The sequence below is a fragment of the Engraulis encrasicolus genome, chromosome 2 (assembly GCF_034702125.1).
Source record: "Engraulis encrasicolus isolate BLACKSEA-1 chromosome 2, IST_EnEncr_1.0, whole genome shotgun sequence".
NCBI lineage: Eukaryota > Metazoa > Chordata > Actinopteri > Clupeiformes > Engraulidae > Engraulis > Engraulis encrasicolus.
Window position 1 is genome coordinate 34,091,673 of NC_085858.1, and position 25,109 is coordinate 34,116,781.

General features: G+C 42.0%; 1 protein-coding gene across 1 annotated transcript; it reads right to left on the reverse strand.

Moving 5' to 3' along the window:
* Positions 1-1,148: 1,148 nt before the first annotated feature.
* LOC134464220 (suppressor of SWI4 1 homolog) lies at positions 1,149-23,188 on the reverse strand. Its single transcript, XM_063217697.1, has 13 exons — positions 22,970-23,188; positions 22,335-22,505; positions 21,334-21,435; positions 21,094-21,144; positions 20,621-20,791; positions 19,553-19,629; positions 16,640-16,747; positions 15,335-15,458; positions 14,838-14,916; positions 14,094-14,223; positions 13,659-13,831; positions 11,172-11,693; positions 1,149-2,281 (listed from the first exon to the last, which is right to left on the reverse strand). The coding sequence occupies exons 1-13, from the start codon at positions 22,982-22,984 to the stop codon at positions 1,359-1,361; spliced, it is 2,646 nt and encodes an 881-aa protein (XP_063073767.1). The 5' UTR covers positions 22,985-23,188; the 3' UTR covers positions 1,149-1,358.
* Between the last annotated feature and the right edge of the window lie 1,921 nt (positions 23,189-25,109).

Below are 25,109 nucleotides of genomic sequence, written 5' to 3' on the forward strand. Positions count from 1 at the left end.
GATTAAAATTTGATGCTGGTGGTAAGTATTCATGAAAAAGGTAACATTAGTGAATGGGCAGCATGAATTCTGGAAATAAACAACAAAAAAATCTCACACAGTGTCCCTTTAAACAGAAACTTCATTCTGTCTCACGGTGGTCATTTGAAAAGAAGTGTGACCCTTTTAGGCCTCTCACTTGTCAACATATTCTCTCCACGGTAACAGCAAAGGGCCACCTGGATAAGCACAATAGTCCAGGGGTTCCCAAACGTCACCATGACAAGGCCCTCTATATACCGGTAGATTCCAGCCAAGGCCTCCCTGACATGGACCGCGCCACAGCATTTTTATACGTGCACCCGGTTTCACAACTCAATGAAGTTGGTGCATTTTTATTCTTACTGGACTATCTCAACCGATGGAAAAGCTACTGTGAACTGCCTTAATTTTCCTTGCCTTGCCTTCCCCCCCCCCCCTTTAACTGAGGGCTTCTACAATGCACGGTAATTAGAACTACTTTGGCTCTTTTATGTTCACTGAACACGTTTATCTTGACTTTTTGTGAGTGTGTATGTATGCAACATGATACCCTACAAGGACCGTATGTGTGTGTGTGTGTGTGTGTGTGTGTGTGTGTGTGTGTGTGTGTGTGTGTGTGTGTGTGTGTGTGTGAGAGAGAGAGAGAGAGAGAGAGAGAGAGAGAGTGTGGCGGTACTTTTACTGTAATGTTAAATTATTTGTATAAATTCTTTGTGTATGTTTGGATTTGTGTATTTATGTAAGCTGACACAGACACCTTAATTTCCTTCGAGATTAATAAAAGTACTCTACTCTACTACTCTACTCTATTCATCAAAGCACAAAAGAAAGCATAACACAGTAAACTTTCATGAAAAAGATCAAAATTGGCAATAGGCAACCCAGTTTCAATGAGCAGCAGAGTTGCCGTACCTTTTTATGGACAATTTCCTGCACAGTGTACCTTTAAGTAGTTATTCAACTTATTAAATCATTCATTTTATTTTGCTGTATTTTTCCTGCCAACCTGCCGAGCCCCCCTGGCATCCCCTCACATTCCCCCAGGGGTACCCGACCCCCACTTTGAAAACCACTGGTCAAGTCTACACCGAAAGATGTCTTCAGAATAACTGCAGACCACAAAGTGCTGACAGCATTGTGAGATACATTTATTTTTTGAAACAAACATACAAAATTATAACAAGTGAAGCTCTCAAAGAAATTCATGTTTGACAGTACTCCTTTGAATTTTAAAAGTCTACGCATCATATGATGATATGAACATTGCCCGCATGTTCTTTCATAATAATTTTGAAAAATCCAGGAAGGAAAGGTGAAACACTGTCAGGGCCACAACGCTAGGGTCCATCGGAGATCTTTCCACAGCAGGCCACCCTGATGCTGTCAAACACTGCCATGTACAGTATGGGATGCAAGCACATGTTCAGTGTGACAAGACCTTTGCTAATCTGATATGCATTGTAAATCACTGGACGTTTTTCATTAAGCATTTTAATGTATATGAACGTCAGCTGTAGAATATGGTAGGGGACAAAAGAAATAATGTACAAGACGAGGACAGAGCCAACCATCAGACCAACCTTTCTTTTTTCCAACACTGTTATGTTTGCATTTTTGTAAATTACTCTAATAATACTGATATATGATGAAAAGGTCACTAGCAGAGGTATCAGGCATCCTATGACGGCCAGGGAGATTTTGTATTTAAAGTGGCTCTGTTTCTGTGCGTGGTCGCAGACGGACATGCAGTAATCGTCGCCCTTGGTGGCATCCTTCTTGGGACACGTGTCGGCCATGTGAAGCACAGGAGAGGAGACCGCGATCACCACCGCCCAGATCAGGACGCTGGCGATTTTGGCGTGCTTTGGCGTCACGTGGTTCCGGGTGAAGAAGGGGTAGACGATGGCCACCCATCTGTTGACGCTGATGGCCATGATGAAGAAGATGCTGCCGTGCAGGTTGCACGTGAAGAGGAAGCGCTCGATTTTGCAGGCGACGCTTCCGAAATTCCAGTCCTTCTCCTTGAGATAGTAGTCTATGAGGAGGGGCAGCGTGAGGATGTAGAGGATGTCACACACGGCCAGGTTGAAGACGAACACCACCCCCGTATGCCAGTTCCTCTTCTCCTTGATGATCAGCAGACACAGGGCAAACACGTTCCCAAACAGCGCAATGAAGAACTCCACGCCGTAGACAGGGGGCAGCAGCTTGATCTGGAAGGTGTCGTCGTTTTTAGTGGTACTAGACATCTTTTGTTCGCCTGTGAAGATGTGGAAATTACAGTAATTAGGCAGTGGCTGGTTTGGAGGCAATACTCTGACAAATTATTAAATTATTAAAAGTATTTAAAAGTTGCTGTTGAAGAATGAACGAGGCCAGAAGGGCCAAGTCAAGTCAAGTGTACTTTATTCTCAAAATTCTATGTAACAGGGTTAGCCCAGACGTTTGAAATTGCGTTTGACCAGTCTCCAAAGTGCAGTTTAACTAAAAGCATTTAAATAAGACATTGACCATAATCTCTCTCTCTCTCTCTCACACACACACACACACACACGCACACACACACACCTGCCGTCCACTCTCCCCTCTCTCCCTCTCACACACACACACACACACACACACACACACACACACACACACACACACACACACACACACACACACACACACACACACACACACACTGAGCTGCACTGAAACAACATTCTATGTGACAACAACATCCCATGCCAGGGATGTCAAACTCAAATACACAGTGGACGTATACCTTGGAAAAAGCCTCAGCCCAAACTATTAAAACATTAAAACATTTCACTTTAACCCATTCCCATCATACAGTACGGTATATGGTCTTTGAAATGTGCCTGCAAATATTCAGTTGCATTTGAAAGGGAGGTAGGCCTATCACTTCCTCACTTGGGCCATATTATCATTTCTGTAAGATACAACATTTTGTGTGAATGATCTCGCAGGCCAAAAAAATGACCTTGCAAGGTCAGATTTGCCCCCCCTGGGCCAGAGTTTGACATTCCAGTTCTATGCGAAGCACATGACCTTTAGACTGGATCCCAACTGGAGCATCATGCAGATGACCTATCATACACACTCATGGTAGTGATTATCCAGCCTAGAAGCAGCTTTAAGTGAAAATGTAAGTTTCTCTATTTCACAGTAATTCCATCCTGTGCAGGCGGTATATGATATATATGAGTGTCATGAAAGTGCTATATAAGATATGTATTATTTAATAAATATTATATCTCAAACACTGAACGGAATACTGAGTATAACCACTGTAATCAACATTTAAGTCCAAAAGATTATACTATGAAAATACTGTAACTTATTTAAAAAATGATATGGTGACCAAGAACACACTACTTACAAGATGCTACAGTGAGGCTATTGGTATTGTGCAAAAATGTTTTTTTGAAGATTATTTGAAAGACACTGGTGGTGTTCTCTTCTTTACATTGGTAAATCCTAGTATCGATAAACACAAATTTTCACAGACCTATGATAAAAATTAAAAAAAATTTGTGGGAAATGTGAAAAAGTGTAAAGAATGGGTGAACGGGGATATTATGCAAGATTGCTTTTTGAGAGCATTTACATATTTATCAATAAATACAAAAACAAACATGTCAGTTTAGTATTCCTTTACATTACATTACATTACATTACATTGCATTTGGCAGACGCTTTATAACCAAAGCGACTTTCAAAAGAGGACATAATCAAGCCAACTTTAATGTCCAACTTTCAATATCGAACTAGAGCTATCTTGTTAACACCTTTATATACTCTGCATTTACTCTAAAACTGTAACTGATCTTGAGTCCATCAAACCATTTCATTTTTTTTTTATTTCTAGAACTGTCACAGAAATAACTTGCTGAATGTGAAGTCCAAACTTCTTCTTGCTTCCATGTTGCTGTCTGTCTGAATAGAACCACTTCCTCACCATCCCCAAGACCTTTCAATGCCGATAAGGTCAGGAGACTGACATGGCCACTCCATCAATTGCTTCCTATCAAAGCGTTTTGGGTTATAAAAAGGATGTGGTAAATCTTGCAATTCATCGATTGGTCACCTCAGTCTCCTGACCTTATCCACACTGAAAACCTCTTGTAGCTGGTGAGTCAATGCTGACAGAGAGCAATCACAGACGATTTAACAAGCAACAGTATCTCTGGAGCAATACACAAGCAAGGAGGAGTTGGAACTTCCTGATCAGCAAGTTACGTCTGATTTAGACAGTTCTACAAGGGGACAGGGTGTGAGGATTCAAGACCAGTAAAGGTTTCGGGGTCAATGGAGGTTACATATAGATGTAAACAGATGGCCTCATGTTAACACTAGAACTACCAGGATTTTTCTGCCTACCTAGAAGTACCAGAGAGGGGTCATTTGACCCGGTGGCTTTTACCTAATACACTAATCACTCATTTTGTTATGGTAATGAGGCTGTTAGGGGCCGTGTGTGGGGTGAGGGGTGAGGGGGTCACACCTTACAGTGCTAACAGCCAAGACAGACAGGGAGAGACAGCTTCATCTGTCAGCCTCTAAAATCACCACAGGTAAATAGCAACTTGCATGAAGATATCAGCAGCAAAGAAAGATAGCACAGTTTGGCGGAGAGGGTGTTACAGTTTTTCTCCATTGGTTTGGCTCATTTCTTGAAACTGAGATGTCATTCTCAAAACATGGACAAATCCCAAAACTAATTTGCAGTTGCTCACAACAGAATGGCATTTTATCATTGCTTTCATCAAATTTCAAATGTTTTTGTACATGTTTCAATCATTTAGTACATCCTTGCAAAATGCTATGTACAAGTATCCTACAATTAACACAATCAGCTTACATTTACACAGCAAAATAGAATTTTCAAATGAATGTACCTTGCTGATCTATCCCAATTGGTTGATTCTCAGTGTAATGGTTGTCCTGAAAACATGTCAGCACATTTTCTTCATATAAGTCATCAATGAACGTGTGAATGTCCCATGTGATCATGACGAATCATATGACTGCAACCAGATAATGGTTGAATTACAGTTTTTCTCGATTGGTTTGGCTCATTTCTTGAAACGGAGATGACATTCCTATAACCATTGGGTCATTTGGCCAAACATTCTTACACTTCTGCACAACAGTTCAGATAACTAGCAAAATGTCATATACCTCCCAAAACACCTCATTCTTGCATCAGCACTAAACCGTCTCACATGTAAATAGTCAGTACCATCAAAATGGCATAGATCCTTCTCAATTGCTTTGGCTCATTTGCATTCATTTAGTCCTTCTGTCAAAATAAACTGGATGGTTCAGCATAACTACATGGATCCTCATCACTCGCTCATATCACCCCAAAAACAGTTTACCCATGTGTCAAAACTAAATTTCTTCCCCACATATATCATCAGTACCCCCAAAATACATTGTCCCTTTGCCATTGTGTAAGCACTGCCTGTCAAAATGGTTAGGTGTTTTATCTACGTTCAGCTAACAGATTTCGACTATGTATAACAATGAAAAAGTGAGTGAAACCATTGAAGTTTGACAACACGGATAATTTACCAAGGACATTTATCAGTAACTTTCTTTACTGTAAATTCATATACAGAAAGTAATGCCCATATATCACAGGTTTATCATGGGTTTGGCTCATTTCTCAAAACAGAGATAACATTCTCAAAATAACATGGACAAATGCCAAAGCAACTAGCAATTGTTCAAAACAGAATGTTGTTTGAAAAAGTGTCATGAAATTAGCCAAATAACAGAGGAAACTGTAGTATACACGGTTGTAAAATTATTTTCTACTAACTAGTAAAGTTACAATACCATCTGACCTGTTGAACATTTACTATGTAATGAAATAATGATGAAAATATGATGTCCTTGACTGTTTTGGGAATTGCGTAGACCACTTTGCATATGATGACTTACACAATGAAATAATGCTGACGTGTTTTGGAGAGGGCAACCATTAGACTGAGAATTGTCAAATTCGTTTAGATAAGCAAGGTCAATTTATTTGGAAAATGTGCTAAATGTATGCTGAATGTGTCAACTGAAGGGTATTTGTACATATCCGTCTGCAGAGATGTACTAAACATTTGAGACATGTACAAAGCATTTGATATCTGATGAAAGCAATGAAAAATGCCATTCTGTTTTGGGAAATTGCAAGTTGTTTTGGGGATTTGTCCGTGTTGTTTTGAGAATGTCATCTCAGTTTCGAGAAATTAGCCAAACCAATCGAGAAAAAACTGTAACGTGTGAATCTCCCATGCCATGTGACCATAACGACTCATGTGAATGTAACCTGGCAATTGTTAGATGGATAAATACCAGTGCATGTGGACTACTGCTTCACTTCCCTCAAGAATTTTGTGGTGAAAGAAGCTCCTCTCCATGGAACGGAGATGCAGAGAGACAGCACTCAACAGGCATTGGAAATGATCCACACACGCACACGCACACGCACACACACACACACACACACACACACACACACACACACACACACACACACACACATACTCTATGTCTCAAGTGACAGCTGTGAGCTGCTAACAGCCACATTTCCACAACAAAAGGAGTGTCCACAGGGGGTCCAAAGGGTCAAATGACCCTCTTGTGGGGCTTTTAGGTAAAAAGGTCAATTGACCCCTCCGTGGTAGTTCTAGTGTTAAAGGGCACACATTAAAGGAATGCTAGACTTACATGTTTTTGTTTAATTGGAGCACCTGTCCTCTACATGTAAATGTATCCTGTAAATGTATTAAATAGGTAAAAACTCCCAAAATGGCAAACCCGCACAATATCCTCCTTATCCACCTACGTTTTACATTTTCCCACTTAAATTCGGTCACATTCACTGTAGCTTTTCGAAATTCAGTTGGCTATTGTGCGTTCATGCTTGGATTTCACTATAAAAAGTCAAAAGAAACACCTATAAATATTTTTACAGCTATCTCTAAAAAACTTGGTTGCATCATAATAGCATTACCCTGACTGCATAACAAGCCAAGATGTTTGTCTACTAGCTCAAACTAGGACCTTTTAGTATGTAGTGACTAAATAGGACATAACCATGTGCGCGCACACACACACACACACACACACACCACAGGTTAGACTGACTTACCTACCTTACATATGATGAATTTCGGAGCACCTGAGTTTAAGTGAGTAAACTTTAGTTTTCCCATGAATAGAAAGGGCACCTTGATTTGACAGCTATAGTCTCCATCAATAAATAGAACACCGGTAAATAAAAAGCAAAAATAACCTGACCTGACTCCAATTAAATTAGAATTAGAAATTACACTTTCCATTCATCCATTTGTATCTGAATATTTATGTGAATGGGAAAAGGTGCAGTACCAAATTCAAAATCAGAAGTTTCTTTTCGTAATTAGGTCAATTTTTAGTCACCTGTCTCTAACAACATACAACAAATAATACATGACAAACTTATTTCATTTAGTTTTCCATATTTCAATTTTCATAACTTCCAGTTGAAGTGGAGTAATATTTGACACGTGATATATGTTTGACTGCCACTGCCTCTGGCCTGTTCACTTGGACCAACTAAAGTACAAATCTGTACCATATGACCAATCCAGTGTACTCTCCAAGTTTATCAGATGCCCAAACTCTACAATACTGTATGGCCAACGAAAACCTCTCTATTTGTCAACAACAGAAAACACAAGGAATTTATCCATTCAGATTACTTACAGATATTTCCTCCTCCCGAGGTTTGGCACAACAAAATTGTGAAATATTCCTCCAAAAAGAGAAGAAGTAACAACACGTGCTAAGATTTGTCTTCCTCTCAGCACATTGCATAATGCGTGGGTCCTGCTAGAAGTTGACTATGTGCACGCACCAATGCAAGTTGGTAAGGTTTTGAGCTTTGAACCGCCCCTTCCTTTTGAGAAATTAGTCAGAGTCGGGTGCAATTGCAGGACTGTCAAATATTGAGGACCTACCACAGCAAATGTGCATGCATATTTGAAGATAACAAACTGAACTGAAACGACTAAAAGTTTTCATCAACACATAATGAAATAGCATACTATACATGGCCTAGAACACATTAATGTCACTGACACACACATCTCATAGCAAAGCAGCACTGACAAAGAAACACTATGCAGAGCCCCAGGGCCCTCCAGTGGTCAGTTCTGGTACTGCATCACATCAAGGCTGATTGGCACTCAGTTCTAATGAAGTATGTCCACATACTTTTATAATAATAAATAATAATACATTTTATTTTTGAGCGCCTTTCAAAATACCCAAGGACACTTTACAATAAAAAAAATACATAACAGTAGGGAATGTATAACAAAACTTCAGTGAATTAACAATAGGAGAGTAATTAAAATGCAAGAATAAAATAGAAATAAAAGTAACCTACAATAAAATAAATGTTTTTTAAAATAAGAAAAAAGAAGTAGAATGCATTTGAAAATAAAATAAAAATGAGAGGGAAAAATAATATGTAAAATCATAAAAAAAATAAAAAATAAAAAAATAGACTGATAATTAAAATAAGTGGAAGTGCCTGTCAGTGAAGTTAAAAAGCAGAAGAGAAAAGGTGTGTCTTTAGCTTAGATTTGAAAGTAGATAGTGTAGAGCATTGACGAAGTGAAAGTGGAAGAGAATTCCACAGTTTGGGGCCAACAACACTAAATGCCCTGTCGCCCATGGTGCGCAGGTGTGTGGAGGGAACAGTAAGGAGGAGTGAGTCAGTGGATCGTAGTGTGCGGGTGGGATTGTATGGGGTGAGGAGACTTGTGATGTAGGAGGGTGCAAGGTTGTGCTGGGCCTTGTATACGAGGAGGAGAATTTTGAAATGGATACGTGAATGGATAGGAAGCCAGTGTAATTGATAGAGGATAGGGGTAATGTGATGCCAGGGTCTGGTGTGTGTAAGTAATCTAGCTGCTGAGTTTTGAATGTATTGTAGACGGTTTATCAATTTAGTGGGGAGACCAGTGAGTAGGGCATTGCAATAATCTAATCTGGAGGTTACGAAAGCGTGGATGAGGGTCTCAGCAGAGGTAGGGGTGAGAGAGGGGCGGAGTCTGGAGATGGTTTTAAGGTGGAAAAATGCAGTTTTGGTGAGGTGTTTAATATGGGATTCAAAGGAGAGCGAAGAGTCGATGATGACGCCCAGATTTTTTACTTCAGAGGAAGTGGAGGTAAAATAGTCAGGGATAGAGAACTGAGAAAGGTTTATCTTTCTAAGTAATGATGGGGTGGCGATGATGATGGCTTCGGTTTTGCTTTGATTAAGTTTAAGAAAATTTTGGGTCATCCAATTACTAATTTCATTGAGGCAAGTTGTTAAGTTAGCAAGGGGGAGTGGATGGGAGGGTTTAGTGTGTATGTAGATTTGGGTGTCATCTGCATAACAATGGAAATTTAGGCCATGTTTTCGGAGAATGTTACCAAGGGGAAGAATATAGATGATGAAGAGTAGGGGGCCTAAAACTGAGCCTTGTGGAACACCGTGTGTGAGGAGTGAATTTGGAGACCGGAAATCACCAATAGAGACAAACTGCTCTCTTCCAGTTAGATAGGACCTGAACCATGAGAGTGCAGTACCATTGATGCCCAGTAGGGTTTCCAGCCTTGTGAGAAGGACGTTGTGGCAGACTGTGTCAAAAGCAGCTGTTAAATCAAGTAGCAGGAGGATACTGAAATTGCCTGAATCCGCAGCTAATAAAAGGTCGTTTACGACCTTGACTAGTGCAGTTTCAGTGCTATGCTTAGCCCTGAACCCAGACTGCAGTTCCTCCCATAGGCTAAATGATGTCATGTGTTCTGTGTACTTTGACGCCTCCCTATAGGATTCTCTCCCCCCCTTACAGCTAGCTAACTGGGAGATGCAGATTGCAGAGTGTGAAAGGACAGCTAGACTGGCCAGACAAAGAGGGCAGTGCCTTTGCTCATCTACCCCTGCTGAAACACCTATGGCTTCATAGCCTTCAGTCCACCCATAACAGATGTGACTTTGTTAGTAAACAGTCCACTTTCCCTTCCAGAGATGGAATTCTGTAGAAAAGAGATACCAGTTCCTCTCCTTCCTCGCACTCCCACTCACTCACCAACCTTTTTAACCCACCTACAAATCTCCATCCATGTTTGGAATGACCATAAGGATCCTGCTGAGGGCTCCTCTTGAATGGTCCTGAGGACTATGGCTTTAAGTCCTTTTCTGCATTTAGGGACATATTTTAAAACACAATTGTAAAACATCAAGACCACCCTTCTCAGGTGTAGCTGTTATGAACCATTAGAGGCAGCCATCTCACCTTCATCATGGTCCTCCCCTGGCCTGTCTGTAGTCGGCTACTCTGCCCTGTCCTCAGACTGCTGTTTTTCTACTGCTTAGAAGGTATGGCACCTGAAAGGGGCAAGACTGGGCAGCTTTTAATGTTAGTGTGGGCCATAAAAAACACTGGAAACATTTTCCGTTCTGCTACTATGGTCAGCTATTATCGAAATCAAGGCAAGTTCATATTCTTTAAAGGTGCAGGTATGATTCATTTTGGTAATTGTGAGTAAATGATAACCACGGCCTCTGTGAGTTCATCTCGTCATAGCGTGTGAAAAACTGAAAATTGTGTTTGACAGGCAGCACAGTAGGAATATTAGGACAAGTTGTGCACTGCACATCATGGAAGAATGCAAAATATTTTTTTGTTATGGGCTCTTATTTTGAACCATGATTATGGAAAAATATTTTCCACCAGTAACTAAAACCTTGCCCGAATAAGCCAAACTTGATTTATTCTTTATTTCTTTTATTCCACTTAATTTATTCCATGGGCAGTTTGCAACCCTAAAATTAATGAAGATGACAAAAAACAAAGAAAGACAAAAAGTCAAGTCACTCAGATTAACACATTTAATGAAGATGTGTTCACAGACAAAGAAAAACGTCTTACAATACTTAAAGTAGAAAGATAAACACATAGATCTCATTGAGACCCACATCTCAATACAAGGCAGCATCAAACTCAAGTTGATGCCAAAAACACCAGGCAGAGGCCCAGTGACCTCCAGAGTTCAGTTCTGGCACTGCGGTTAAGTCCATGTGATTCAGTTCCTGTGAGGTCAACTCCTCCCTTTATGTTTGAAGCCTCGATTTGGCCCACCTTTCTGAGGACCTTTCTTGAAGTTGCTTCCTTTGAATTTTGAACCACCACCACCTTTCCCCTTGAAGTCTCTGCCTCCTTCGCCCCTCTTTCCTCCTCCACCACCCATCCTCTTGTCTCCAAACCTGCCTCCACCACCACCCCTCTTGTCTCCAAACCTGCCTCCACCACCACCCCTCTTGTCTCCAAACCTGCCTCCACCACCACCCCCCATCTTTTTACCGCCGAACCGTTTGCCTCCATCTTCACCCATCTTCTTACCCCCAAACCTTTTGTCGCCATGTTCCATCCTCTTGCCTCCGAAACCCTTGCCCCCACCGCCTCCGAAACCCTTTCCCCCGGCCCCACCCCCTGGCTTGGAAAATGGCTTCTTCCCATCTCTGCCACCCGGAGGACCTCCTCTTCCGGCGGACATTTTTCTCTTCTTGAACGGTCCAGGTGACTTGCTGGGGTCGCGTTTCCTTTTTGCAGCCGGGAACATATCTAATTAAAACAAATAAAATAAATGCAAATAAATAAGCAACCAATGCAGATTTAAATCATGAAGACTACCAACTTCAATCATCTGAAATGGGGGAGTGCGGTAGAACATTTGTGTGTGAGAATATGCGTTTGAGTTATGGTTGGTGGTGCGGACCTGATTGATTCTACCAGCTCCAAATCAGGTGATCGTAAAGAGCACTTAAGACAGGTGAACCAGTTATAATAATAATAATATTAATATTTTTATTTTATATAGCGGCACCATCATAGAGGTAGAAAATAACACTAGAGGACACAGCAATTTGCGACAGCACTGGGAAATGGCAGATGGAGCTTCCCAACTTCCGTAGGTAGTGTAGGTACCTTCAGGCAATGCAAGTCAATGGAGAACACACCCACCCATGTCAAAAAATTGACTAAAACTGTGTGAATATGAAGTAAGACATTAATCAAAGACCAGATTTGAAATGTCAGGCTAAATATCTACTTAAATCATATGAGTCGATAAAATACATTTAAAAATCAAATAATATTTTTTATGAACATAGTTAGCAACACACTTCAACTATTGTCCTTGTATAGTGTGTTGATGTACATTTTCACATGATTAAGCCAGTTTTGACAGAGGTGAGCCTCGTTCTCCGTTAATTTCCATTTCTCTGATCTACCTACAGATAATGGCCGCTACAGATTGCCGTAAAAAGGGGGGCGGGGTCACCTCTAGTGTTATTTTCTACCTCTATGGGCACCATTCAAAACAACCAAGGGTGCTTAACAAGGTATCAGAGGAATGTGTGCGTGTATGTGCGCGGGTCAGTGCGTCAGTGTGTGTGCGCGAGTGTGTGCGTACATGTGGTGCATGTGCTTGTGGCACTAATAGCCACATTTTTTATTCATTAAAGCTGCTGTTTAACACATTCACTATCAAGTCACGTAAAAATACGTTTTGCGTCCCATGCGTTGGCTCCCAAACCGTAAAATTGCGATTTTACGTTTTTTTTTTTATTGGATTCTGAATCTACACATTCTAATGCACATTCTGTGTGATTTTCGTAATAATGTGATGAACAGAACTGACATAGATCATGAAAACACCTACAAAGTCAAAACTCCTACAAAGTCAGGATATTTCATCATCTGTGCATTTTATTACACACAGTATTTGAGTTTTATTATAGCCAGTCAAACCACTTCCTGATCACGTCACGTCACGTCTCGAGTTACTTCCTGGGCTGGAGAATCAAAACATACTTGCCTTGCTAGCTAGCCTATTCCTAAACATATGATGGAAGGATTAGGAGTTTTGCTGCTATCAGGATAGGTGTAAAATGGAAGGTTGTAATGAAAAACAGCATGCAACACAGCAGGAAGTAACCTACTTTTGGGTGTGTACTTTGGCACGTCTACTTTTATCTACAGAACGAAAACTGCCAGTCAAGTGACATTAGCCAGCTAGCATTTCAGATGCTCTGAACTGCCTGACCAGGTGATTTTTGCACCAAAATAGTTTACTTGGAAGTCACGGGAGTTGTTCTTTGGGCGTGAAAATGCATTTAGACCCGCAATTTAAACTCGGAGAGTCAGAGCGCACCCGTGACAAATCTCAGTTCGAATGTTGAAAATCGCTATTTTTACTTAAACCAGTGCTTGCTTAAAGTGAAATAACTTCGGAATGGAATAAGCTAGAAACAAACCGTAAACATATACAGACAGCTGAGTTTTTGGGCTTTCGAAGCCCTGACATGTGTCTGTGGGCTGAAGACAAAATATTCGGTGGGTGTTCAAAAAATGACATAAAATGATAAAATTGGCTGGGAGTCTACGGCTGAATTCCAAAAAACGGCTGGTATTGAATGTGTTGACACCAATATTGGAAACGAAACTGTAGCAAGGTTTCTAATTGTAAAATGGGTATTTTACACCTCTGTAATAAAGAACAATGCACAATGGTGGCAGCCATCTCACCTTCGTCTGGGTCCTCCCCCACGGCCTGTCTGTAGTACTCTGCCTCGTCCTCAGAGGAGACCTCGGGTGCTGCCGTGGTCGCCTCCTGGGTGCCTGGATCCTCCACCTCCTCATCTGATCCATCCCCTGCCTGCTCCTGCTTCTTGCGCTTTATGCCCTCAAGGCTCTTCTGTCTGTTAATGCACAACAGGACCCATTTATGATCAAACCACTTCACCACTTCAAACGCCACAAGGTTTCCATTCAGTACATCACATTGGCTTTTACTAATTATATTTTTGGGTGTTGGTGTGAAAATGCACGAGTGTGATTTTCAACTCATGAGCCTGATTGGCAACAACTACTGAATTTTCATTCTGAAGATGAATGTAGTTTGGACGGTGGACACCTCCACACGTCACATGAGACATTATGAAGATGCATCTTGTGACTTACTTGTGCGCCTCCCTCTGCTCCTTCTTCAGGGCGATGTTCTGCTCCTGCTTCTTCTTGCGCTCGGCCTTCTCCTTCAGACGCGCCTCCTTCCTCCTCAGGATCTCCTGAAGCTCATCGTCCGTCTTCGAGACTAACGCAGGGAAAGCCACACCACATTCGATTAGATTCAACCGCCATGACACCAGGGCTTGACATTAACTTTTTCACTCACCGACCACTGTGACTAGTGGTTTTCTTGAGTCACTAGCCATTCAGCCAGTTTACTAGCCACGGATTTTATATTGTTCCCCCCCACCCCTTGTCATGATAGTGTACGTCTAACCTCAGAAGATGAGGTGCTAGAACAAGATGTGTATGGCTTTCTACATGGAATTCTATCAAGCAAATAGAAACTGAGTTACTGAGATTTTTCTTGAACTTGGCACAGCCAAGTTTTTACAGCATTTGGCCGGTTGGCAGGTGCCAGTGTCAAGACCTGCATTACACATATTAGAACACTAATAATGCAATAATGCAACGATGCAGCTCTCCTTACCCTTATCTTTGAGAGGGACAGGGCGACAACACGTTAGATTGGATTCAACTTCATCATTACACAAGAATGCACAGTAACTTGGTGCAGTTCAGCATCACAGCAGATTCGTGCTAGGGAGACTGCACAAGTATACTGCACACATTTATCGTGACACACTAATCCTACAGAGTTACAGTAGCAAAATGCACATGGTCAAAGTAAAAACCTACCTAAGGAGTGATACATCACGTTGCCCTCTCCCAGACCTTCCACGATCTTCACAAGCTTCAGGGTCATTCTGGGGCCAATCTGTAGCATAGGAAGAAAAAAAACATTGACATCACAGAACTAGACTACAATCAGCAATCAGAATCTTAAAATGACATGTCAGCATTCAAACAGGTGCAAAAGAGATGAAGCTATTAATATACATTTCAGCAGTATCCATACAAAAACACACCACACCAATGATGCCATTGGCTCCGGGATTATCAAGAGATTTCTCAACTGAATGGTATGCATTCTTCAATGTATTTCAATACGCTTTCAATACGATTTCAATAAGCTTAGTGCGGTGAGATACCAGTCATACATGTGGAGACACTGCTACAAGTGTCTTTTATAAGTGTGTCTCCTGCTGTTGTATGTATTGTACCGTGTTCTGTTAGTTGAAAATGGACCTTGAGTCTGGAATAAAGCTGATTTCACCAGATGTGTTGCTACTGACCTCTGTTAGTCGCACTGCACTCTGTTGGGCACTCATGTTGCCGCGTCCAGCGTAGGCCTGAGGCAGCTCCGTGATGTTATGGTCGCCATCAAGCTCAGCCTCGCTCTCAGACAAGTTCGCACCTCTACACACACACACACACACACACACACACACACACACACACACACACACACACACACACACACACACACACACACACACACACACACACACACACACACACACACACACACACACACACACACACACACACACACACACACACACACACACACACACACACACACACACACGACTGGTCAGAGGTGGTGGTCAACCCAAACAGAAGACTGCTGTGAGGACTCGCATGCTTCTGATGCATCAGCGCGTTTACTTTGAAAAGCTCACTGTTCATTCACTTGAAAACATCTTCATCCTCTGCATCAGGACTGCAAGCCGTGGCTCGAGCCACATGGCCAGGGGGTACTCCAAAGACAAGGCTAACGGTGGATTCACACCGAGATATTTGCGTTCGCTTAACGTGTCCGGGAGCATTGCGAGTCCGAGATGTTGGCGGGCTGCCTTTCACACTGCTCAGTCAGCGTCCACGTTCTATCCGTGTGCAGCAGCCATTCATTTTCAATGGAACATGCTCATTTCACGCGGACGTCCGCGCAGGAAAATAGACTCGAGTTCTATTTTCAAGGAGCATCGCGGACATGTCCGGTCTGCCACTCGCGGGGCGGAACATGCGCCGCAATTACACTGCGCTCCTGTGCGAAAGGCATGATCTGTTTTCATGTATTCTAACTGTTTTAGACTGATACAGGATACCTCCGGACACGTTAAGTGGACGTCTCGCACTTGCGGTGTGTAAGCACCGTAAGAGATAAGTCTGGATAAGTTAACCTACGGGTAGTGGTAAATCTGATTATAAATAGCCCATAAATGTCATTTAGTATTTATTCTATTGGATCAGGGGTCGGAAACATTTTTCATTTGAGGGGCCACTTCAAATTCTATTAAGTCCTCCAAGGGCCGTACTATGAACAAAAAAAAACCAGGATTTCCCCCTGCGCTTAAGGCCTATATTGAAGGCGGCCATCTTTATAAGAGACCCCACCTTCACTAGGTCCCCTAGGTAAAAATATAAGTTAATTGTATCGAACAAGATGGCCTCAAGGGCCGAAATTAGCCCTGGAGACATAGGTTCCAAACCCCCCTGTATTAGATGATTTACCACAACCTCAGAGTTAACCCATAATGGTGCACAACTGACAGACTTTTTTGGGGATACTGTTCAGGCCCACAGGAGACACTTACTTTAGTAGCAGCTCGCTGATGTCCTCAAACTTGCTCATGTTGGGGAACTTCTCCTGCATGAGTTTCTTCACGCCTTTGCTCATGCCTACTGGCACCACCTTTATGCTGCTGTAGAGGTGACGGGTAACATAGAATAGAACATGCAGGGGTGATAGTGAAAAAAAATCCTGAGCCTGAACTTTTTTCCTGGTCGGGGAGGGGGGGCCGGGGGACGACGGGACATACTGCATATGAGACGTAATGTAGGCCTTATTATTATTCAAACACATTATTCAAACATTTAAGATAATGTTTTCATTTTTGCATTATTTCTATAGTGTTATTCACGAAAACACAGATCATTTCCCTGTTGGTAGGCTACAGCACTTGGCTGAAAGAAACTGACCACCACGTTCAATTCTAGCTGTAAAAACGAATACCAACGTATGCAGTTAGAAATGCATTCTAGGCTTGTGATGTTGCACTAAAGTTATTGAGGTGGGTATTGAACCAATGCAACATTTCAACACCAGAATGCATTTCTGAAAACATGGTGCATATTTTACCACATTGAATTAACTGAAAGCTACATATGTAGCAGCCATACCAAGACAGGTCAGTAGGAGGCAATACTACTCCAAAGTACAGTACAGTAACTACACTCTGTCCAAAATAGAGGAGGTGATTACCAATTAATATGAGCAATAACTTTTAAATGACATGACATTTGCTGCAAGCTGATAAGTTTCATTTTCATTGGGACATTGCTCATATAACTTGTATAGGCTACTGGACATACGTTTTTTAGATAGCCTACTCGTGGCCCCATGGTCTACCTATAACCACAGATTGTTTAAGGGCTGTGCTATAACCCCTGCTTTCCGTTGTAGGGAAACGCCCTTTAATTACCGTACATGAATATTTAGGGCACAAGCGCATGATTGGCTACATGCAGGCCCACGTTTCACATCGCATATTTCGACTCCACGGATGACAGAACCAGTGGTTATTACGGACAGGACAGTATATATAGCCTGTGTGACTACTGCGCGACTTTCGCATTGGGTTGTAGTCAATTAAAATACATGAAAATCACTCGCGTGTACACACGCCCATTACAATGTACGAGTTGAAAAGATAACAGAAAGCAACAAAAACAAAGACAGGACCGAATTAAGCTACATGAAAATAGCACAGGGCGTGAAGATAAGATGAACATTCACTGCATGTCTAGGTGACACCGTGGTGGCCACATGAACGCAAGCCAAGTATTTGAAGTTCATGAGAGTCTGATATTGATAATTGCCCCCTGCCCGAGAGTAGGGATTAAGTAGCCCAGAGCGTGCAGACAATACAACCTGTGCATCGTGCGTGGAATAAATCGATTCGATTACGCAGAAGGCTACGACAGGGAGCGCGCGAGAGAGAAAGGCTGTGTGAACCTGTGCGAGGCTGTTTGGGGGTTTTCACAGAGCGCGTTGGTTTAGTCAGCATAACTAATATAAACATCTCACTGAAATCAGTTTGACACGTGGTTTGTCAGGAATGACGCAAAACACCATCCCTCAATCAACAGTAGACCAAAATCCACGAACTCAGCTCACACTAGCCTACAAGGGGTGTAGGCTAACTAGGCTTGCCAAACATTAGCGATCCAAGCATTCCATTGTCATTTGGACATGTCGCAATGGTAGCCGCTATTCCAATGCAGACCACATTTACGCACTACACCTAGAAAAAAAGTATCATGACGGGCATAGCATAGCCTACCGTTTTGAGCATACAGACTTTTTTTGAAAGAACGTCCATCTCCATCAAAGTTTGTCAACATTGCGCAGTCATTTAGCGCACATAAATGAGGAAAATAGACGAACCTATTTCAAACATATACTCTCACTGAGCCCGTTTATGCGCATCAATAAGCCGTTTATGGTCAGGTTTTTTGGAGTAACCTGCGCAAGGCAAAATCATTCGGGCCCAAGCCAACATGCCACAGTGGCAAATTAATAACTAAAATGGCCTTACCTTCAAACGTTTTCTTGATCACAGAATTTCACTAGTATTCCACTGACATCCACACGGTTCAACACACCCATCACAACTAGCAAGCCATGTGGATTTGTGCTAACAATAGTTGCTAATTTTTATCGGAATCCAAATGGTCTAGACTTGGCCTATAGTACTTTCTTCCGTTTCTTCAGTATAACGAGATGCCATTTTTGGATTTGCCTCCGTCGACAGTGAAAATATCTGAGAAGGGTAACCAGTAGGGGCCTAGAACTCTCTTTACTGTGCATACTGACAGCCAATCTACTTCTCCTTTCACTAGAAAAGTGCTCAAGAGCAAGACGTATCAAATTGATACATTTTTCAGTAAGATGTCGGGATGATACAATTATGGGCTGCTGCTCATTTGGGTTCCTTTCGCGTCTCTTACAACAGGCTGTTGCGCGCTCATTCATTTTCACCATACATTAATGAAGGCCTACGCGATAGTTTATTATTTTATTAATTTTGGGGAAATTATTATTTTATTTTTTTCTACAGCCACGCTACGCCGGATTTCCGGCGCGGCGCCGGACTGCTATCACCCCTGAACATGAACACACACAAATTCAACAGCAAAGAGAGATGCAGGCTTTGAAAACACATCCAATTGCATGCATTTTCAATGCATTTGCTGAAAACCTGTGTCAACTACTTTGATGGGTGGCCAAATATTTAGCTTTTTTTGTCGCCCAATGAGCATTTGAACCTGCATGTGGGGTGCATCAGTGCGTTTACTTTGAAAAAATATCACTGTGCATTCAAGCGATAAGTCGTCATCATTTGCACCCTTCATTCACACCATTACCTATACCCTGACAAGGACGAAATTATTTATTTCTTAACCAAGGACGAAACCATTTATGCAGTTGTGTAGGCAATACTTACTAATGCCGAAGCTCAATCTCCTCTGAGGCTGGGTCATAGTTCAGAAGAACACATCTTTTGATGTTATTGAGATTGACCTGCAAAAACAAACATGTGCAAATCGTTCACATGTGCAGGGGCCTACACTACAAAGCCCCAGGACATCACCACATCCATGGATGCAAATTAGAACCAATCAGAGTGTATATAAGTCATCACTGATGATCTCAACAGACTATACATTCATCATCATCCCATCCTGCATTGTTAAGGAGCATGTCCACAGCATAAAAGAGAAACACATATTGTAATCATAGTCCAATGTGCACAAGCATCCAGCAATGCAGGTGCAGGTGTGAGGCAGATAAACTTGATCCTTGATCAAAGAATGAATAATCAGTCAACTCACTTATTACTACTCTTCACTTCATATTGTCTTTTATTAGAGTGAACCTTAGGCACTAGACAAAGCGCCTTGATCACTTTTAACATTTTTTTTTTTTTTTTTTTACAAAACTTAAAAGGTGTAGGATGGTGGCCAGAGTAGGTATTGCAACTATGCTGCTCATTGAAACTGTGCTGCCTATTACCAAATTTGATATTTTCATGAATATTTACTAAGTAATGAACTAATATTTCCTAGTATGACCAACATACAGGACTTTATGCAGCTAAAAATTGCCATTTCTGGAAATTCAAAATGGCAGACGTGGAGAAGATCCCCTTTTTCGTGTATGAAAAGTGCAATTTTCCAATGTCAAAATGAATACTACATAATGAATTTGATGGTGGCAGTATTTGTGGAAAAGGTAACATTTGTGAACGGACAGCATACATTCTGGAAATAAACTATTGAAAATATTACACAGTGCACCTTTAACAGCAATCAGTGTGCCTTGTTTGCTGATTTTTCATTCTTCAAACAAATACTATCAGAGAGAGAGAGAGAGAGAGAGAGAGAGAGAGAGAGAGAGAGAGAGAGAGAGAGAGAGAGAGAGAGAGAGAGAGAGAGAGAGAGAGAGAGAGAGAGAGAGAGAGAGAGAGAGAGAGAGAGAGAGAGAGAGAGAGAGAGAGAGAGAGCAAACCCACCTTGTGCACGTTGATGGATGGGAACATGTTCTGGAACATGGTGGCCATGAGTTTGACATGCATGCCCTCCACCCCAAAGTTGTTGAGCACCAGCAGCGCGTGGTGGGTGAACTGCTGCTCATGCATCCTGTGCCTCTTCAGTGACGACACCACATCCTTGACCAGGGCATACTGACACACACACACACACACACACACACACAGACAGACAGAGAGAGACACACACACACAGACAGACAGAGAGAGACACACACACACAAACGCACACAGAGAAGCACACACACACAGAAATTAACTCCAATCCAAGCAGAGAAGACGATCAACCTGATAGGAACTTGTATAAAATACTTTAGTACATCAGTGCGTTTACTTTGAAAAGGATCATGTAGGATCACGGTAAAAATGTTTCATCCTCTGTACCAACTTTGACACAACAACCACATGGAAATATCAAGAACAAAAAGTTAACTTACCTTGGTGACAGTAAAATGTAGTGTGGGCCCTTTAGGAATACGTGCCAGTCTCTGTGCAGAAAAAAATAAAATGTCAAAATCACGCTCTCATTTCATGCAGCTCAATGTTATCTGCTGGTTTAAATTCTCCAAGCAGAGGAGAGGTACTGATCCATTCTGATTCTTACACAAGAGGAAAATGACAGCATGCATATACACAAAAAAAGACGAGGACAAAAGGTTTAAGTCAAGAGCATTTACCAAATTCACACAGCTGGCTGACTTGGTGAAGATGGCGAAGTGTGTGACTCCAAGAGGTCCAGCTATGTTGGCAAAATCTTTCAAGACATTCCTTTTCCGGACCTGTTGAGGACATGACAGGGCAGTGAATGGCCATCTCAATGACATTTACTCATGGCAATATCTATGTACACTATTAAAAAAAGACTGGAGGAAAAATGATCCTTGGTCCAATCACTTCAGTTGATTAATATGGTACAAACAAACAAAACTTTATTATATGGGCAAATGCATTCAAAATCACCAACATGCCCTGTGGCCTTCATCAGGGTGTATTTGCATGGGCATACAGACTGAGACTCCCAACGGAGTTCGCTCCCGGACGTGCGGTCCCCGGTGTTTCTATCACTCCCGGACTTGCGTTTCACGTATTATCATATACTGCCACATACAAGCAATTTAGGGTTAGGTTTAGGTTTAGGGTTAGGTTTAGGGTTAGGTTTAGGGTTAGGGTTAGGGTTAGGGTTAAGGTTAGGGTTAAGGTTAGGGTTAAGGTTAGGGTTAGAAACAAAAAACTAACATCAACAAGATAACTGGCTCCGTAATATGGCGGTGGTACCGTTAGTCTGGCTAGTGGGAGCGAGATGAAATGGGAGTGTAATGAGATGGGAGCGTGAATCTGGGAATCATTGCATGGGTGACTACACAATGTGTGGGTAGGTAACTACACAATGTGCCAATATTGTGTTGTTAAATGTACAAGACATTGGTAATGGGTCATTCAACTTTCCTTGAACCTCTTTGTTGTGTTGAGCCTTTTGATCTGCATGCAGGGTGCATCAGTGCGTTTACTTTGAAAAATATCACTTAGCATTCAAGCTGTAAGCCTTCATCATTTGCACCCTTCATTCTCTATTCTCATTCCCTGACAAGGGCCATTTTTCATGTTATGCATGCTAAGTACACTGGAACTATAACAAATACAAGCAATAATGTTAGTTGTTGCCACAAAGTGAACTAACCTTTAACGACTCTGCTGTGTAAGGCTGCATAACACGTCGCATGTCCAGGACAAGCTGCGCGACATTTTTGCCTATTTTACCCCGGTGGAAGATGAAGCTGTGCGGTACCGAACCGAACGTCTCCTCCGCCAGCTGGTTGGCCTTCTTGCGCGAGGTCTTCTGATTTTTGGTCTGCAATAAGAACATTCGAGATGGGCATCAACTTTTATTCATTCACACCAAGTAGGTGCTACCAGTAGGACGATACTCTTCAATATCAGCTCACTGGACTGGTACAAGTCATTGCCACATATCCACTGCTATTTTACCAAAAGACACTATGGCAAAAAGGTGAGATCTTAACTAAAATAACGATGTCATTGTGTGTACACAAACAAGCTTTGCTAAAATACCACCCATGCGTCCTGGCTAACCACAGCTAGCTCATGTTAGTGCTGGACTGGTTATCGGGGAAATTACAATTGTCATACATATTTAACACAGCCACAACGACTTACGACATATATTTGTTTGATAAGACTTAAATACCATACACAGGGAATTCACATATAACTTGTCAGACACTCAAGAGGCATCATCATTAGCTAAAAGCAGGAAGCCAGTGTTATTTTGACGAGGAGACAGAACCTACTCACCTTATCTTTACCCATTTTGCCACGAATTTAAAACACGTGGAATCTGTGTACGAAACACTTCTTCTTTTCACAAACGTATTATTTTGAATTCATTTCTCCTGCCCTGTGTTGCACTTGTGGAGTGTCGTTTCACTCCGTTTTGAAGTTGTACAGAACTGCAGCCGATACAACTGCATGAGCCACGTGCGAGGACCGAGTGCTACATTGAAACAGCACCGTGGTAAACAGAGGAGGAACCAAAAAACTGTTCTGCCTGTCTTCTGCTGACTTCCGAAAAGTCACATTGCTGCCATCGTCAGGCCTAACAACGTAATGGTAGCTGGAAAAGTTTGTCTCTCTTTGACAGTCTTAATTGTCAAAGAGTAGACAAATAACTCACAATTTAGAATTAGACAATGTTGCCTGACAATTAACCCAATAGTTTAATAGTTTCTCTGTCCCACTCATTTCCTGTCATCACTTCTCTGTCACTATCAAATAAAGGCACAAAAAACCAAATAGCCCTATATACTTTGTAGGCCTATGCTGTATCTATGTTTCTGCCAATGTGTGATGTGTTGATGATGCAGGGATGGAAACGGGCCGCTGCGATGTCTCTTTAGGCTAGTCATGGTTGAAAAAAATGCACCAATAAGGACTTTCATCAGGGATGTTCTACCCCTCCAAGTGAGTGTAACTGAAGTGTTCCTCTGCAGTCCGCCACTCGGGGCTCGAACCCGCCACCTCCTAGTCAACACTCCAGTTTGGGCATGGGAGGGACAGCACGATACCGCTGCGCTAAAGGACCAGTTTGATAGCTCAGCTCTAATGTATGAGGCGTCGGGAAGTAGGTTTACTGACATTCCACGTCACACTCTGCTTGTTGGCGTCCGTTATACTCACCCCCCTAAACCTCACTCCCATCTGGGTCATAGCACCAGTTTGACTGAGGTGTTCCTGCGCAGTCCGCAAATTGGGGCCCAAACTTCTAGTCAACGCTCCAGTTCGGGCATGGGAGGCACAACACGGTACAGTTGAGCTAAAGGACCAGTCCGATAACTCAGCCCTACCGATACTTACTGTATGATGCTTCAGGAGGGAGGTTTACTAACGTTCCACGCCACACTCTGCTAGTTGGCCTCCGTTACATGAGCAAAGCCTCAAACAGAGCTGGACTGGCCATCTGGTATAGCGGGCATTTCCTGGTGGGCCCTCATACCCTTGTGGGCCCCTATTTTTTAGAAATGTAAAAAATATTATTTTTTAAACATTTCTGAAAATAGGGGCCCACAAGGGTGCCGGTGAGTCAGTTTTGCACCGCTAATTATGAGGGGCCCCTTAAAGCCAAAAGTGCCCGGGCCCTATTTCTCCCCCAGGGCAGCCCTGGCCTCTAATTAAAATAAACTCTAGGAATACACTGTGGTAAGGTGAATGGTCAGGATCCTGCAGTTTTGTCAGTTTGTTTGTCAGCAGGGAGGTGACAAGGAAGTGGGTTAAACTGATTGTGGGGTGGAGGGTCACTCACAGTGCACTAAAGAAGAGCAAAGAGACACCCCCAGAATTCGGGAGGTGGGCTCATCAGAATGGTTTGTAATTATGTGAGTCTTTGTGCACAGGAGCTAAGAGCAGGGAGTGGTCTTGCTTTAAAAGCTTACAGTGTGTGGGTCTCTGTAAGTCTGGGATGCACCGCTCCACACAAGTGTACACACCTGCAGTAAGAGCATTCCAACTGGACATTTTACAATGGAAATATAGTGATCTTTCAGTACTTGTTGTTTAAATAAGATATCAGATGACGAGTTGGTGACAGTTACGATCACTTAACGAGAGCTGTGGCTGCGTGAGAACTATTCACTTGCCTAATTTACTCAGCCCAACGCATTCAAAACTCTGGTAAGAGACATTGATTCTTTTTGTCACATTTCTTGTATTTCTTTCAAATGTATCTGTACAAATTATAAGTAAGTGAAGGGCTGCACCTGTCTGGGTATTTTTTTAACAGTTTGTAGTTTATTCAGAGCTTTACATGTTTTGTTCTAAAAGTTCTTAGTTATTTGTAGTACTTTTAAAGATTTAGATTAAAGATTAAGACTTTTATAAAGATTAAGATTCGACTAAGGCAAGCAAAGATGCTTAGTAAGAATTTAATTACCAAAATCAG

What these genes read in the sequence shown, in the direction of transcription:
- LOC134464220 (XM_063217697.1), bottom strand. An exon ending in CAGCCAGCTGTGTGAATTTG is followed by an intron (nt 21,145 to 21,333) that starts GTAAATGCTCTT and finishes TTTTCTGCACAG; the next exon opens with AGACTGGCACGTATTCCTAA. An exon ending in GAGATTGAGCTTCGGCATTA is followed by an intron (nt 16,748 to 19,552) that starts GTAAGTATTGCC and finishes TCACCTCTACAG; the next exon opens with CAGCATAAAGGTGGTGCCAG.